Raw genomic sequence first — 15,043 nt, 5'->3', positions numbered from 1 at the left:
AGGGCTCGTGGCTACCACGGGGCGGACTCGACGGGGCACCGAGCTCACTGGGAAGACCCCAAGCCCTGGAGTTCCTGCTGTCGTGGGGCTACAGTCCCCGAGTGAGGGGGTTTGGACACGTGATCCCACGCGCTGGGTGTCAGGGACGCCGAGGGAGGGGGCAGGGGGCAGGAAGGAGCAGCACGAGGGCGGAACCGTCCCTGGGCCCCACAGAACTTCCAGGACTTGCACCCGGGCTTTCTGCCCTCATCACCTCGAGCACGATGGCCCAGCCGGTGGCTCTCACCTCCGTGCTGCGCTCCGGCCCCCAGAGGCGGCAGCCCCCCGCCCCCCACCTCCCCCCCTAGCCCCACCCCACTCCACCCCATGGTCCCCTGCCCGCCCCCTCCCCGCCCGGCCCTCCCCTTCCCTGCCCGCCCAGCCCCAGTGTGTTCTCGTGGCAGCGCCTTTCCAAAGTGCTCAGCACACTCCCCCGGGTGCAGTCCTGTGCCGGCGGCCACCGCACTGAGAACACAGAAGCTGGCTCTGGCCAGGGTGCTCCTAGGAGCCTGGCCCTGGTGGCCTTCAGACTGCCACAGTGCGCAGCCAGCCTGGCCTCTGCTGCTCCTTAAACGCCACGCTCACGTCTGCCTCCCGGCCTTTGCACCTGCTCGGTTCTCTTCTGGAAAAGCCATTCCTCTGGTCTGCACTGCTCAGTACTATAGCCCTTGCTATACATGGCTACTTAAATGGAAGCTAATTAAAAGTGTAGAAATCCATTTTCTGGTCACACATTTGAGTGCTCAGTAGCCACGGAGCGGGTCGCTCCAGTTCCTGAAGGGACAGGGACAGAACGTTCCCAGCACGACTGCACTGGTTTGGGCAGAGCTGCCGTTGGAGCCCCTCACCTGCCCCCGATCATCCACAGCTGGCACGTACGGATGACCACTGTGCCCAGCACCAAGGGCAGTCGTGAGGATTAAGGGAGGAAATATACCTGCCTGGCACGTGGTAAGTGCTCTGCAAACATGAACTACAAACCCTGAGGTGCCAGTATTACCCGGGACCGAGTCAGCGGCTGAGTTGCGGCTTGTTTGGGTGGCTAAGGGGCCAGGCCTTGCACCTCTAGACCCGGGGCAGGGGAAGAGGGGAGGGGTCAGGCGGCAAGCAGTGTGGCTGGGTGGCGTGGGGGCACGTACGCTGGCAGTCAGGCCCGAACCTCCGCGGCAGGCACAGCTCGCATGCCGTCCCGTTGAAGCCCGTGTTGCATCTACACTGCCCTATGCCTGAGTACTGATCCAGGCAGACGCCACGGTTGTTGCAGGGAGCTTCGGCGCCTCCAGGGCAGGCTGGAAGAGATGAGACAGCGCTGACCTAGAAGCCTCCCAGCCAGGGTCAAGGAGCCCAGAGAGGGCGTATTTTTTTTTTCCTTTTCTTTAGGACCATCTGAATCTGATCATTTTTCTCATAACCTGAGAGGAGTAATCCCACGAAGTTTTGAATATTTGTTTTCCTCAGCACCGAGTGTCACCAGACGTGCAGGCCAGGCCAGCAGCCTCTGCAGGACCAGCTTAGGTGTACATGCTGGATCCCCGCGTGGTGGGGTGCTCGCTGAACCATGCACGGGATTGGGGGTCAGCGGACTGGAGGAGATAGGGGCTGACCCGCTTTGAGCATCAGTCCTCTTAGCTTGAGCCTGAGCTGAGGAGGAGGAGGGGGGTGTAGACCGCACTGTGACCGAGACCGTTGTGGGAATAAGGCACTGAGCACACGTAAGGGGGGTGCCAATCACTTCGCACTTGGGTGATGAAGTGTGGATACTGAGGGATCGCCCCAGAATTTTCTCAGAGGCGCCACAATGAGTGGCGTGCACGTGGTTCAAACCAGGGCGTCTGGGGACACCCTGTGGGGCCTCTTGCTTGCTGGTGATCCTCTCTCCATCTCAATATTCTATCTGTAAAATGGGGGTAACAATAGACGACCGCCCAGAGGTCGTTGGCAGGTTTAAATGCTGCCACATAAAGGGAGGGGCACTCAGTAAACGTGCTTGGTACAAACACAGGCGCAGATCACAGGGACCCCAATAGTCGTGGTGCAGCGGCCGTTCATGTGTCACCAGCCAGAGGTTCTGTCCGGACCCAAAGGTTTCAGGATGGGCCCATGAATCCTTTTGTGATGAGCCCTTTCCTGGCGGGGTGGGAGGGGCGAGGAGCATCTCAGGTGGCGGGGATGTGGCCCTCGCCTCATGTCAGCGCAGCTCCGGCGCACGTGCGCTTCTGAACATCTGAACTCACCCGGTACCGGGTATCGATCCCACACTAGCGTCAGGAATGAAACTGAGAGTTGGCAGCCCCGGAGCCGAGCGTCTTATGCTCCCACCCGGAGCAAGGTCGCAACACAGCGACAATCTAGGCTTTCGGAAATCTCCGCAAAGATCAACATATGGCCACGGGAAGAAGTAGAAGCACAGCTATGACTGCTTGCAGCCCTTTCCTTAGAGGCCTTACTGGGAGCAATGCTCTCCACCCCCACCCCCACCCCCACCCCGCTCCCGCCTCCTCATTCCCGCCCCACCCCCCCACCCCCCCCTGTACTTTGAAAGGCTGCCAGGTCCGTGCCCAGCGGCAGGTGAAGAGGCCCCTCACCCTGGCAGTCCCGGCCATAGTAGCCCTTGCAGCACCTGGGGAGCCGGATCACCATGGTGCACTGCTCCCGGCAGCCGTCCAGGGAACCCCGGAACGACAGGTTGTAGCGACACTTCTGCTTCACGCCCTGAGGGAAGAGAGTGCACTAACCTTCTGCTCCCGAGGCCCCACTCGGGCTCTTTGGTTCTAATTGGTCCCAGTGGAGGATCTGGTCTGGCCCAGTGGGGAAGTGGGGGCTCTGGCGCTTTGATAGGGAAATGGATGGGGGAAGGGGCAGGTTTGGAGTCCACAGAGAGCTTTCTTCCCAGTGGCGAGAGGAATGCCCAGCAACCCTCAGAGCTGTCTGCAAACGGGCTTGGGCAGCGGGTGGGGGACCTATAGCTTTCCCACAGGGGTGGGGGTCTGCGGCAAGGCCCCACATCGTGTGGGTAACAGTTGTGTGCAGGGGTGTTTCTGTTAGAGGTTTTACTAGCAGAGAGGAGGGAAATTGACTTTGGGATAAGGAAAAAAAGCAATATTTAATGAGGGCTTACTATGTGCCAGACTCCACACCCACACTTTGAAATGTCCCTTTCCTAATAAGCACACACGCGATGGTTATTAGCTCCATTTTACAGAGGCAAAACCATATAGATGGCGTAATCTGTCAAAGATTACCCACTGGAATTATATCCCAGAGCCGTGGCCTCCAAATTTCCTGGGCTTACCGCTCTTATGTTCCTTTCTGGGCCCTGATCCTACAGTTGGTCCTGACCAGCTCTGTGGCCTTGGCCTGACTGCTTACTGTCTCCAAAAGACATTTTTTTCATATGTGGAGGAAATAATAGCTTCCTATGAGACGCATAATGAGGGGAAATGCGTAATAAATAAGAGGCCCAGCTCTCAGCTGGGGCAGCAATATTGGCCAACAGAACGCAGCTATGATTTGTGTGATTATCATTACTAATGAAGTCCTTTTTAGGTCTACATCCCATGCTTTCTCTAGACAGTTCCTGGAAGGTGGGGAGTAGGTTGATGCCTAATTGTCGAAAGAATGACTGCAATCGCAGTTACACAACATCTGCACGTATGCGCAGGAACACACATGTGCTCACACCTCAGAGGATGGGGTCTGACAACGGAGCAAACACACTCTCCCAGGCATCGCCACATTCATGATTACCTTTGGTTTGCTCCACCTCGGGCAGCTGGGCGTATTGGCACAGCTCCAACAATCTCCCTATGCATGGAAGAAAAGAAATGCTCAGAAACCAAGAGTATTGGGAAACACAAGGGTATGCCCTGGTCACTGCCTAGGTGAGCTGACCGGGAACTCCATCCTGATTCTCATCCTGCTGCAGCCAAGAACGCAAATGCAAGTGCGGCAGCTTTGCCGCAGACAATTCTGAAGGATCTCTGGCCCTCTAGGCCTTGGTTTTTGTTCTTTGAGGTGGCAAGCGCCCCACTGTCTGGAGCAGCACCAGGGTGGGTGGTGTCCTTCAGACCTCAGTGGCGGCCGAGGGAAATGTGCATACTGTGCCACTCTTCCAGTTGTGATACTTTGGGCCAGCCATACTCTTAGACCCTTCATTTCCTGATCTACAAAATTGTGGTGCTAATTCCTGCTGTTACTTGACCTTCCTGGGACTGATGATGGGAAATGTCAACTGCAAATGTGTGCAAATATACTTGGGGAGTAGGAAGGCCACAACCTGTGCAGCGGAAAGGACAACTGATTTTTCTTCTCCTACTTTGGCTGCCTGGTGTCTGGACAATATGGGATATTTCTTGAAACACTACAAGTCACCAGGTACTAAAGCCAACTGGTTGCAGACTTGGCCACGCAAGCCACTCCACCTCTTTGAGACTCAGTTTCCAAATCTGCATCATCGGGTTGCTGGTAACAACTTCTACTATTGGATTACTTTAGGGGTGAGCTGAGCCCTGAGTCCACTGGCTGGCTCAGAGGTGCAGCTCTAAACAATACTGGACAGATGAATGAGTGTGCAATGTGACAGTGCCTCTCAGACAGGGCCTGGTTGGACATTCAGTCACCACTGGTAAGTGAACAAATGAGCGAGGACATGGACAGGGCGTGGGTGGCATGCCATAGTGGGCCTGGGCCGGGCTGTGCGCAGTTGCCAGTTTGCAATCACAGCCCCGCCAAATACGGCGGATTAGCAGAGGGCGTGCGCTCTGTGGGGAGCCGATGCCCCTACAGGTGGGTCTGAGGAAGAAGAGCATGTTGCTGCGCAATGGGCAAGCAGTTGCACCCAGCAGGCTCCTCTGCAGCGCCGGGATGCGTGGATGGGCTGCCGGACATATGGGTGTGTGCCTGGCCTGGATGGGGCCTGTAGACGCTAGTGAAGAGGACCCACCCTGGCCTCAGATCTCCTGGCAGCCGGCCTGGCTCCCCAGCAGCGCCCAAGCTGGGGCAGGAGGTCTCAAGCCCTGGCTCCCCCATTACGTTGTTCTGGGGACTGACCGAGAAGTTGTATGTGGCGAAGGTGTCACAGCGGCCGCCGAGGGTGGCACTGACCAGGAGGCAGTCTATGCCGTAGGCCACTCCCGCGTCAAACAGCAGTTCTCGTTGTACAATTCTGCATGGTTGGTCATTCAGGAAGAGGTCACCCTGCGGGCAGGGTGGCGGGGCAGAGAGTCAGCATCCGGGACTTGTCTTCCTCCCAAGGCCACACAGCATGGTCAGCACCCAGGGGACCCAGGAGGAGCTCTGTGGACGCCCACCCTTGCGCGTGTGCGGTGTATGTAGTGGGCCGTGGGGTGTGCCCCAGGCGTGTGCCCAGGGGCGTGTGCTCAGGGGTGTGTGCCCAGGGGCACTCTGTGTGCTGCACCTGCACGAGCCCCTCACCTCCCCACCCAGTACCGGGCCCAGGACCAGGCCAGCTTCGAGTGGTGTGGACACACTGGCCTGGCCTGTTGGCCCTGAGCGCGCCCTGTGGCTGCTGGGTAACAGCCTCCCCCCACCCCTCACAGTGGGAGTGGGGGGGGGCCGTGGGAGAGGCAGAGAAGCTGAGGGGCGGGGCTCGGGAGCACGTGTTGGGGGGGGAGGTGGCCACTCAGGGTGTGTTTTGAGTGGCGCTCCCTGCGGGGCTAGAGGGACGGGCTGTGACTCCGTAAGCGGGAGACAGCGTCCCTTCCCTATGCCTCAGAATCCTGCTCTAGGTCCATGACGTCACTTTATGTGCAACCAGTCTAGAGCTTTCTTCTGCGGGGTGCGCCCAGTGGGCAAACTGTGGAACACATTTCCCCCCCACCACCCCGGAAGGAAAGTGCTTCCAGGAAGTTCTGTGTCTGGGGGGGGGATGCAAGGGACAGATGCTGTGTGATTCATGGAGGAGCCCTGGGGCATCCCCCGCTCCTCTCACTGCTGTGCGACCACAAGCAAGGTACTGAGCGTCTCTGAGGGTCAGCCGTTTCCAGCAGGTGGACAGGGTTGGACTAATCGATCCTTGCCAGGGGCTCTGAAGGCTGCACTAGCTCACGGGCGCCCAGTGCACGTTCCTGTTGCACCTCTCCGTCGGGCTTCATCTATGGACAGTGCCGGGATGGGTGCAAGGACGCGGAGAGGGCTTCCTGGAGGGGGTATAAAGCTGCCCATGGTCCTCACATTCAGGTTATCAACTCAGTGCAGGCGCCAAAGGGATTCTGGCTGCTGGTAAGACGATGTCCCAGGGCGCTGCCCAGCAGGCTCCCAGCAGGCACCGGCTCAGCTGGGAACTGCATCCTTCTGTCCTTCCTCCTTTGTCCTGCTGGTTGGAGCTCCGGCAGCCACACTCTGCCTTGAGGTGACTCCAAGGCGGGACACGTGCTGCCGAAACCCCAAGGGACTCCCCTGAGGAGCCCCCACACAGCTCTGGGTCGGCTGCCCCTGGCTTTCTTGGAAGAAGACAGAAGCCATGGACACCCGGAGGGGTCAGAGGTGGAGCATCTGCCCTCAGCTTAGGTCGTGATCCCGGGGACTTGGGATCGAGTCCCACATTGGGCTCCTCACAGGGAGCCTGTTTCTCCCTCTGCCTGTCTCTCTGTGTCTCTCATGAATAAATAAATAAAATCATAAAAAAAAAAGACGCAAGCTCTTGGATGTTTAAGCCATTGTCATTAGGGTTGTGCTACGTGCCGGACACAGGCCAGGCTACTATTATCCCATCAGACTCACATAGGGTAAGGAATCACAGGGATGCAGGACTGTGGGGGCACCAGCCAGGGGAGTGGGAACTGCAGCACCCCTCCCCTCAGGCCACGGGGCAGATGCAGACCAGGGCTGAAGGGCAGGGGCTGGTGAGGCTGTGGGGTGTGGTGGGGGGAGCAGTGCTGGCCAACCCCCTGCCGCAGTGCAGCATCTTGCTCTGCAAAATAAATGCCCTAAACACAAAATCCACCCAACGCTGCTCTCTGTGAGGCTACAGGTCCCCAGTGGCCACCAGGCCTGCTGCTGGCCGGGATTTGCCAGGGCACTGCCCCTGAAGGTGGCCCCAGTGAGAAGCATGTCCTGGAAAGGGCGGTGGGCACGGGGGGTGGGGTGGCGGTTGTCAATACTCACGATGTCACCACCGGCTCCACACTTCACACTCAACTCTGAGCCCTGCAGTGTCTTCCAGGCAGTGGCCCTGGGGAGCTCCGCTGCCAAGATCTGTGGGAGGGACGATGCGCTGTCAATACCCTGCATGTGGACCCAAGAAGCGCCCGCAGGAGCTTTGCCAGAAAAGCACATCCAGACACAAACTCTTCCGGCTTGAAGAGGCTGTGGCCATCACCACAAGGTGGGTAACCTGGGCTCCCGGGGGGTATGCCCTCCGAGGGACATCTCCTCCAGCTGGGCTTGCATCGCACCCCCTTCCGAGCCTCACGTACGCTCAGGCTCAGGGCCCTGGCACTGCTACAGGGCGTACAAAGCCAACGGTGGGATCCATGGGTTGGGGCAATGGCAGAGGGCACCGCCACAGGGTCAGCGGTGATCCCTCACAAGTGCTGTTGATGTCCTGACCCTGAGACCTCCGAATAGGACCTTCCTTAGACATAAGGTCATGGCAGGTGGGTGTAGGTAGGATGAGGTTGCAGTGAGTAGGGGATCCTTGGTCCAATGCGACTGCATCCTTATCAGGAGAGAAGAGCCACAGAAACGTGCAGGGAGAGGACAGCCCGTGGCAAGAGCAGCAGGGCTGAGTGTGCACGCCAAGGATTCCCCGCCACCACAGGAAGCTGGAGAGAAACATGGGATGCGTCCTCCCTCCGGGCTTCTGGAAGGAGCAACCTCGGCAGCTCCCTGACTTCAGGTCTGCAGCCTCCACGACGTGGACGCCTGATCTCTGTGTTTCTAGCTTGTGGTTATTGATGCGCAGCCCAAAGGCCGTGATGCAGGTGGGATGAGCCAGCACAAGTGAGGGCCCTGGGCCCCCTTGGATCAGACAGACCGGGTGCTGCTTGAATGCTCAGGGGGCCGGGCCATTAGCCGGGGCTCCTGTGCCACTGCAGGGTGCATCTTCCCTCATCCCAGGGGTCGGCCCAGGTGCCAGACACTCATGGCACCTGCGGAAGCAGCCCTGGACCTAGGGTGGGCCCCCGGGACAAACTCGGGGAGCCTTGCCAGCAGCCACCTGCCCTGTGAACTGGGGCAGGGGGAGAGGCATGCTGCAGGACCGCAGGGGAGTGGTGTTCCGGGGACCATCTGCAGTGAGGGGAGTGGGGTGCTGGGCTGGGCCTGGGACAGGGTCAGCTGGTGAGGCAGGGGACGCTCAGGTGTCCTCACACCATGGACATGGGGATCCACTGACTGACTGTTCCTGGGACCCATGCTCCCCTGCCCCCGGGCCCCGGGCATCCCCATGCTCACGTCTGTATGAAAATGAGCTACCTTGGAATCTCGAAAATGAGCTACCTTGGAATCTCGAATCACATGGAACTTCAGATACTCCTTGAGCTTGTCCTTGTTGTCTTGGTTGAACAGGAAATCCTGTTGTTCAGGGGGCAGGGCTTCCAGGGCTCGGTCACTGGGCCAGAAGAGAGTGACTGGAGTGTGGATAGGGTCGGTGATGATGCCTAGCAAGCCCAGGTCCTGAAACACAGGGATCGAGGTGTGCACCTCAAGGCCCGGCCATAGGGGACACAGGGGCTTTCTAGGACCACAGCCAGTGTGTGGCCCCGGGGCTGTCCCGGGGCTCCTGGGACTCCAGCTGGTGCAAGGCTGATGGCCTGTCACATTCCAACAGGCCCGACCCACATTTTCTTCGCTTGCCAAACAGAAAGTCAAATTCTGGGCTTTTGTTAATAGAAAAATAACCTTTCACAAATGTGTGTGTGTATGTGTGTGTGCGTGTGTGTCCACTGCCCGAATGTTTTAATTTCTGGAAGATCCAGTCAGTATTTCACCCATATTTAACTTAAAAAAAGTGAAACTTGCACAGTATTGAGATACTCTGTGTATTTATAAGGTTTCCAATCACATGGCCTCAGAAAAGAGAAGGCCAGGTGCATGGAGAGGCATCGTCTAGACAGCGTCTGTGACCTGGGCATGGTCTGCCCCTTAGGCCTGCAGGTTTTCCCGACAACCCTATAAGCCTTATTATCATCCTGTACTCAGGCTGAGGTTTGCTAGCTTGCTATGAAAGCTGGTGTTTGGCCAGATGAGATGCTCAGATCCGGGGTGGTGATGAGGTTCCGAGGCCAGGGCACCAGCAGCACCATAGAGTTGCGTCTTGGGTGCCTTGAACCCGTTGGGAAGGGCCCCTCAGGGCTGAGCCCCAGACTGTTGTAGACATGGCTGGTCAGTGCCGAGGTCCAAGGACCGGGCCACAGGGGTGTGGTAGGGGCTCTGAGGCCGCCCTGGGGCCTTTCAGGGTGGTGGATGGACGGGGGAGCTTGGTGGCCTGCTCCCCCGGGTTCCCCTCTGAAACCTCTGTCTGAACAGTTTCTCTCTACTCAGCTATTTGGAAAGCATCTGAAGCCAGGAAGGCATGGTCCTAAATGCGACTTGCACTCATGCCACAGGCGTAGATTTTCCACATCTGTACTCAGGGCCTGCTCATTTCGCAATGGAGGTGACAGTCCCAGACGTGAGCCCTCGTTCAGGGACTGGAGCACCCTAATTCCCTCCCTTGCTCCAGCTTCCAACCCAGAGTGCACCGGACAGCTAAAAAGGCCCCACACTGTGTTGGGAACGTGGTGGCCGAGTGTGACCCTGTGCTGTGGCACACCAGGACTTCCCCACGCAGATCCCACAGCTGCCTCAGATAAAACACCAAGTGGCCAAACAGGACGCCAAGCACAGCAGCAACCACAACACACAACAGTCCAACCAACAAGGTCCTGAGGTGCCGGTCCCCTGGGCCTTTACCTGCAGCAAGCTGCTGAACTTGGTGTAGCCGTGGTTTACCGCCACTGTCGTCAGGTTTTGCTGAAAGACAAGAAGTGGAATGATGGGTTTCCTTCCATGGCCCACGAAGCACTTTCACAGAAGCTCAGCTGGATGCAATATGCCTGGGTCCAGGTACGCAGGCAGAGTGGTCGGCACCCACTCCACCTCCAAGCACCCGTCCCTTTCCAGGTCCCACAGGCACAGGCGCTTCTGTGACTTGGTCGTGGGATTCAAAGTTGCCTTTGCTCTCGATTGGAAAGGAGTTTTATTCCAAGTTTGGCTTGACTGATATCTATCTATCATCTATCTTTTAAAAAGCATTTATTTATTTATCTTAGAGAGCATGTGATAGTGGAGAGGCAGAGGGAGGGGGAGAGGGGTATCCTTAAGCCGAGCCTTACTGAGCGTGCAGCCCGAGTGGGGCTCCGTCTCACTGCCCTGAGGTCATGACCTGAGCTGACACCAAGAGTCAGACGTATAACCGGCAGAGCCCCCTGGGAACCCCCCCGTCTGTCTGTCCTTTACCATCTGTCTCACCCAGCTACGTGTGTTTTCTCCATCTTCCAAGTCTATGCAAGACCACGTAGCCTTGAGAAAACCAAAGGAAAGCTGATAAAACCCATTTATCTACTTAAATTAGATTTTTTACCCATTTCCTTCTTACTAGAATTATATTCATCAGGGTTTTAATGGTAGCTTGAGGTGGAAGAAGGAAAATGAAAATGTCTCCCCATGACACGTCCACATCAGAGCTGTGACAATGACTCATGAGCATCATGGGTTTCTGCTGAGGGCTGACGGGGGTCACCCACCAGAACCCTCCCGGAGGCATCCTTGGGGGTGACCAGCAAGTTCTGGGGGGACAGCAGTCTGTCTATGATGTGGATGATTCCGTTGGTGTTGATGAGGTCACTGGCCACGATCCTTGCCTGATTATTTATGTACACCGTGTCCTAAATCAACCAGAAAGAGGGAACAGGAAATGAGCGCAGAGAGAAAGAGACACGAGATCATGCCTTCCAGGTTGCTTTACCCACAGGCCGAGTGGTCGTGCGTGGAGACGTTTACACAGAGCCTGGGGCAGAACTTGAAGATCCGGGTTCCTCGGACACATTCATGCGTTATGATTGTAGAAGGAAAGCTGGGACAAAGCTATGGCTTCCGTCTAAGCAGCTCCTGGCACATGACCACCCGCAATGGTCAATTTGCCGTGATCCTCAAATATGGGATAACGAGCACATTGAGGTGGCTCCTGTCCCCCACAAGGTGTCCACACCACCCTCTCTCCCCGCTACATGCTTGTTTCTCTCGGCTGTGGATTCCGCAGCCACCACGTGCTCCTCCGCTGGGGGTGAGGCCCAGTGTCCAGCGGCCCTGCCCAGGCCTCTTCATCCTTGTCTGGCTTCCAGCCTAACCCCGTCAACTGCTTGCCTGAGTTTTGATCCCAGCGATCCGTACTTGCCATGTGACCTTGGACGAGGCACCTGCCCTCGCCGAGCCCCGTTCCCTAATTTGTAAATTGGAGAAAGGAGTAGTTTCTATGTCCTGGGGTTATTTCGAGGATGAAGTAAGTTGGCGCACGCCGGGTACTTAGCGTGCTACCTGCCCGCAGGAACCCCTGAGCTTGCACTGTGCGCTGTCACCACTGTTCCTTGCGGTGCCGTTCTGCAGGGGAGGGGAGGGGACGAGAGGGGCCCTGTGGGTGGCGGGTGTTGTCTTGGAGCCCTGGGGTGCTTCTCACCTGAGACACAGAGATGACGATGCGCTCCCCTTGCAGAGATGTAGCATTCGGGGTCAGCCGCAGGTTCTCCAGGAGCAGCTGTTGGCAGGCGACCACGTGGTAGCGCAGTACCTGGGGCATAAGGCCCTGCCTGTCCCAGTCTCTGACCTGTGGGAGAGGGGGGTTGCTCGGGGGACCTGGCTGTGGCTGCCCCCTGACCCCCGGGGCCCCCCTAGACCTCCCTCCAGGCCCCTGAGCACCCCAGAACTTCCCCCGGGCCCCCTGACCCCCCGGGGCTCCTGAGCCCCCTGGTTCCCCCCAGGCCCCTGAACCCCCGGAAGGAGGCTGTCATGCTGTGGCCCAGGCCTGGTGACACGTGCGCGGGGTCCTCGCCAGTGCCTTGCGTGCAAGGCAGCCTCGCAGCAGGAGGGCCCCAGGGTCCCTGGCCTCACAGTCACCTCAAGTGTGGTGGGGCCCAGAGTCCCGTGTGCAAACTGCGGGGGACACTGCATGGTACCCCCCGGGGGCACTGGGCCCGATGTAGACCTGCAGTGTGGACGTCGTCATGGCACTTCCCCATGTGAGCCAGCGCACGAGCACTGTTCACCATGAACAAACAGCAGGATGAGGAGGAAGAGCCACAGATCCTCATGGTCTCACAAGATCCCTCCTGACACTTATTACAGAAAAACTATTGAACGTCCACATCCTCCAATAGGTATTTGTGCAGTTGGCTTCAGGGCGTCCAGAGCGCGTGCATGGGGGGTAGTGTGTGCGGAGGGGTGCAGGCTCTGCAGTCAGCAGTCCGTCCTCGCTCCCCACTTGTTAGTCCTACGGCCTCAGGACGGCCTGGCCCGCAGCACCCAGCTGACAGCGTTGCAGTGAACTAGCCTGGGCCGGGTCCCAGACACAGTGTCTGGCACACTCGGTACATGTCTGCTACCTCATTATATGCCAACGGGTAACCCAGCAGGAAGGGTCCCAGTGAAGCTTAGGATGCTAGAGGCTCCGGTAAGGTCCGCAAGAAGAAAAAAGACTTATTTAAATTACTTTAACCCAGCTTTTATTTTTTCTTTCTTTCTCTTTCTTTCTTTTTCTTTCTTTCTTTCTTTCTTTCTTTCTTTCTTTCTTTCTTTCTTTCTTTCTTTCTTTCTTTTTCTTTCTTCTTTCTTTCTTTCTTTCTTTCTTTCTTTCTTTCTTTCTTTCTTTTCTTTCTTTCTTTCTTTCTCTCTTTCTTTCTTTCTCTCTTTCTTTCTTTCTCTCTCTCTTTCTCTCTCTCTCTTCCTTCCTTCCTTCCTTCCTTCCTTCCTTCCTTCCTTCCTTCCTTCCTTCCTTCCTTCCCTTCTTTCTTTTTTGTCTATGGAAGGTTTGGATTATTTAAGAATTGTTAAATGTTTTCAACCTCCTACCCTACACAGGAATGTAGGCCTCTGGCCATTGCATCCCAAATCCACTTAAATCCTTTCCCTCTATAGGGCCCCTATGCTGAGTGGCAGCCTGCTCCATGGCAGATTGCATCTAGCTCATCCTAAACCTTCTGCCCAGAAATGTCTCCACACCCAAGCACCAGGTGCCAGCCAGTCCCAGACCTCTTCTGCTCGCCTTCACACTTACCCGAGGCTCCTCATCGAAGGCTGTGGATAAAGGTGCGAAGACGGTGAAGGGGCCTGGGCCGCTCAGGTCTCGGACAGAATGTTCCTGTGGGAAGGAAGGTGGGGCCACATCCTCCTTAACATCATCATGGGGACGGGGTTCCAACAAATAGCAGACAGAGTTGAAGGTGGCAGAGCCAAGTGATCACCAAACTGGACACTCTGTGTTTCATTTAGTCTTGAATTCAGTTATCCCAATTATTTAATCTAATTTAGTTGAATTTATTAATTTACTTAGCAAGAGCACATGAGTAGGGGAGGGGAAGGGCAGAGGGAGAGGGAGAGACTCTCAGGTGGCTCCCCACTGAGGGCAGAACCTGATGTGGGGGCTCTGCCTCACGGCCCTGAGATCATGACCAGAACTGACATCGAGAATCGGATGCTTAACCAATGGAGCCACGCAGGTGCCCACATTCATTCCAATTCGATATTATTGAAATGTTTATTTTCATATGGTCACAAAAATAACATATGCTTATTGTAATAGAGACTGGAAAAGCCAGCATGGGGGAGGAAATGAGCACCCTAATCCCACTGCGCTCTCTGGACCTTATGTGGATGCACAATGAGTGTAAAGATCTCACTTACTATCTTCACCCAAAGACTCAGCCAATTGCCCCAGTGACGCTTCCTTCCTGGTGTGATGGCCATTTGTGCGCACGCCGTGTGCTCATGTGTAGAATGGCCCAGGGTGGCATTGGTTGCACACTTGCTGCCCGTGCCCACTTGAAGCCCGAGAAGTTCACAAGTGACCAACAGGGACCCTACTTCAGGAGTTCAGCTCCCGGACTTCCTTTTCTCATCCCCAACCTCAGAGGCCCCATCCACTTGCATATCTGGCTGCAGACCCCAGCCCTTCCACTCTCGACACACACACGTCCTTACCAGCAGCTGGAAGAAATACTGTGACGTTTTTGGGTTCTTGGGAAGCTCCTGGAAACAAAGATGGGGTAGGGCCACTTTAGCTCTGGGAGTCCTTGCAACAACAATCAGGGCTGTCACAAGACAATTTGTCTGCGGTGGAGACTCTCTGTTATATTTTCATCAGGAAATGTGCCCCAGGGGGCCTTTCTCAAGTCCCATCCACAGGCCCCCATGGATGTTCAGAACGACTCTGGGGACGTGCTGTGAGTTCCCAAATCTTTCTGGAGTCACCATCTGATTCATCAGAGAAAGGGCCCGCCATTTCCAGGAGCAGTGGCGCTTTCAGTGCATTTTTAAAAGTTCAAATATTAAAAAAAAAATCAGTTATGGGGTTTGTGGCAGATTTCATTTCTCCATGAACAAGAATATTTGGTTAGCCACAGTGCTGCAGTCCCTCTTGAAACCAGATAACAGAACATCCACGTTATAGAGGGGTAGAAACTCACAAGGGTCATGCAGCCTCATCCCTGGTGTAGACGCTCATGTGCATGCACACACCGGGCACTACAGGAGCCACCACAGCAGAGTCACCTGTCACATACGTTACCTCTGATAACAACTCGATAGACTTGGCACCATTAATATTTGTTTTATGAATTAGAGAGCGGATGTGTAAAGAGATGATGTCAGTACCCAGGGCCACATCTCTAATGGGCAGAGTTGAATTCCAACCCAGGGGCCTCTGACTTGGAGAATTCCCACTGGTACATACAACCCCTTTTCACTCCCAAGTGACGTAAGAACAGTCTTTCACATTTTTGTAGAGTTTTAC

The 15,043-nt window shown here is 56.2% G+C and overlaps 1 protein-coding gene and 1 long non-coding RNA gene across 6 annotated transcripts in view; one reads left to right on the top strand and one right to left on the bottom strand.

Moving 5' to 3' along the window:
• STAB2 (stabilin 2) overlaps positions 1 to 15,043 on the bottom strand; it is a 139,565-nt gene that overhangs the window by 19,524 nt on the left and 104,998 nt on the right. For all 5 annotated transcript variants that reach the window (XR_013350892.1, XM_077846120.1, XM_077846118.1 and 2 more), the window contains exons 46-56: positions 14,233 to 14,280; positions 13,310 to 13,393; positions 11,717 to 11,863; positions 10,788 to 10,928; positions 9,955 to 10,014; positions 8,500 to 8,676; positions 7,165 to 7,254; positions 5,089 to 5,235; positions 3,787 to 3,843; positions 2,625 to 2,751; positions 1,179 to 1,328 (exon numbers count right to left, since the gene is read on the bottom strand). Coding sequence is in view for 4 of the 5 variants with exons in the window: in XM_077846120.1 (XP_077702246.1) it covers positions 1,179 to 1,328; positions 2,625 to 2,751; positions 3,787 to 3,843; positions 5,089 to 5,235; positions 7,165 to 7,254; positions 8,500 to 8,676; positions 9,955 to 10,014; positions 10,788 to 10,928; positions 11,717 to 11,863; positions 13,310 to 13,393; positions 14,233 to 14,280 (1,228 nt within the window). In the remaining variant the exon portion in view is untranslated. The remainder of the gene's footprint in view (positions 1 to 1,178; positions 1,329 to 2,624; positions 2,752 to 3,786; positions 3,844 to 5,088; positions 5,236 to 7,164; positions 7,255 to 8,499; positions 8,677 to 9,954; positions 10,015 to 10,787; positions 10,929 to 11,716; positions 11,864 to 13,309; positions 13,394 to 14,232; positions 14,281 to 15,043) is intronic.
• LOC144282468 (uncharacterized) lies at positions 433 to 8,984 on the top strand. The gene is made up of 3 exons (XR_013350903.1): positions 433 to 990; positions 7,213 to 7,384; positions 7,726 to 8,984. It is a non-coding gene; the product is annotated as an uncharacterized LOC144282468 (long non-coding RNA).

Source organism: Canis aureus, chromosome 13 (assembly GCF_053574225.1).
Source record: "Canis aureus isolate CA01 chromosome 13, VMU_Caureus_v.1.0, whole genome shotgun sequence".
In the NCBI taxonomy this organism is placed as follows: Eukaryota; Metazoa; Chordata; class Mammalia; order Carnivora; family Canidae; genus Canis; species Canis aureus.
This window is presented reverse-complemented; position numbering and strand designations above follow the sequence as displayed.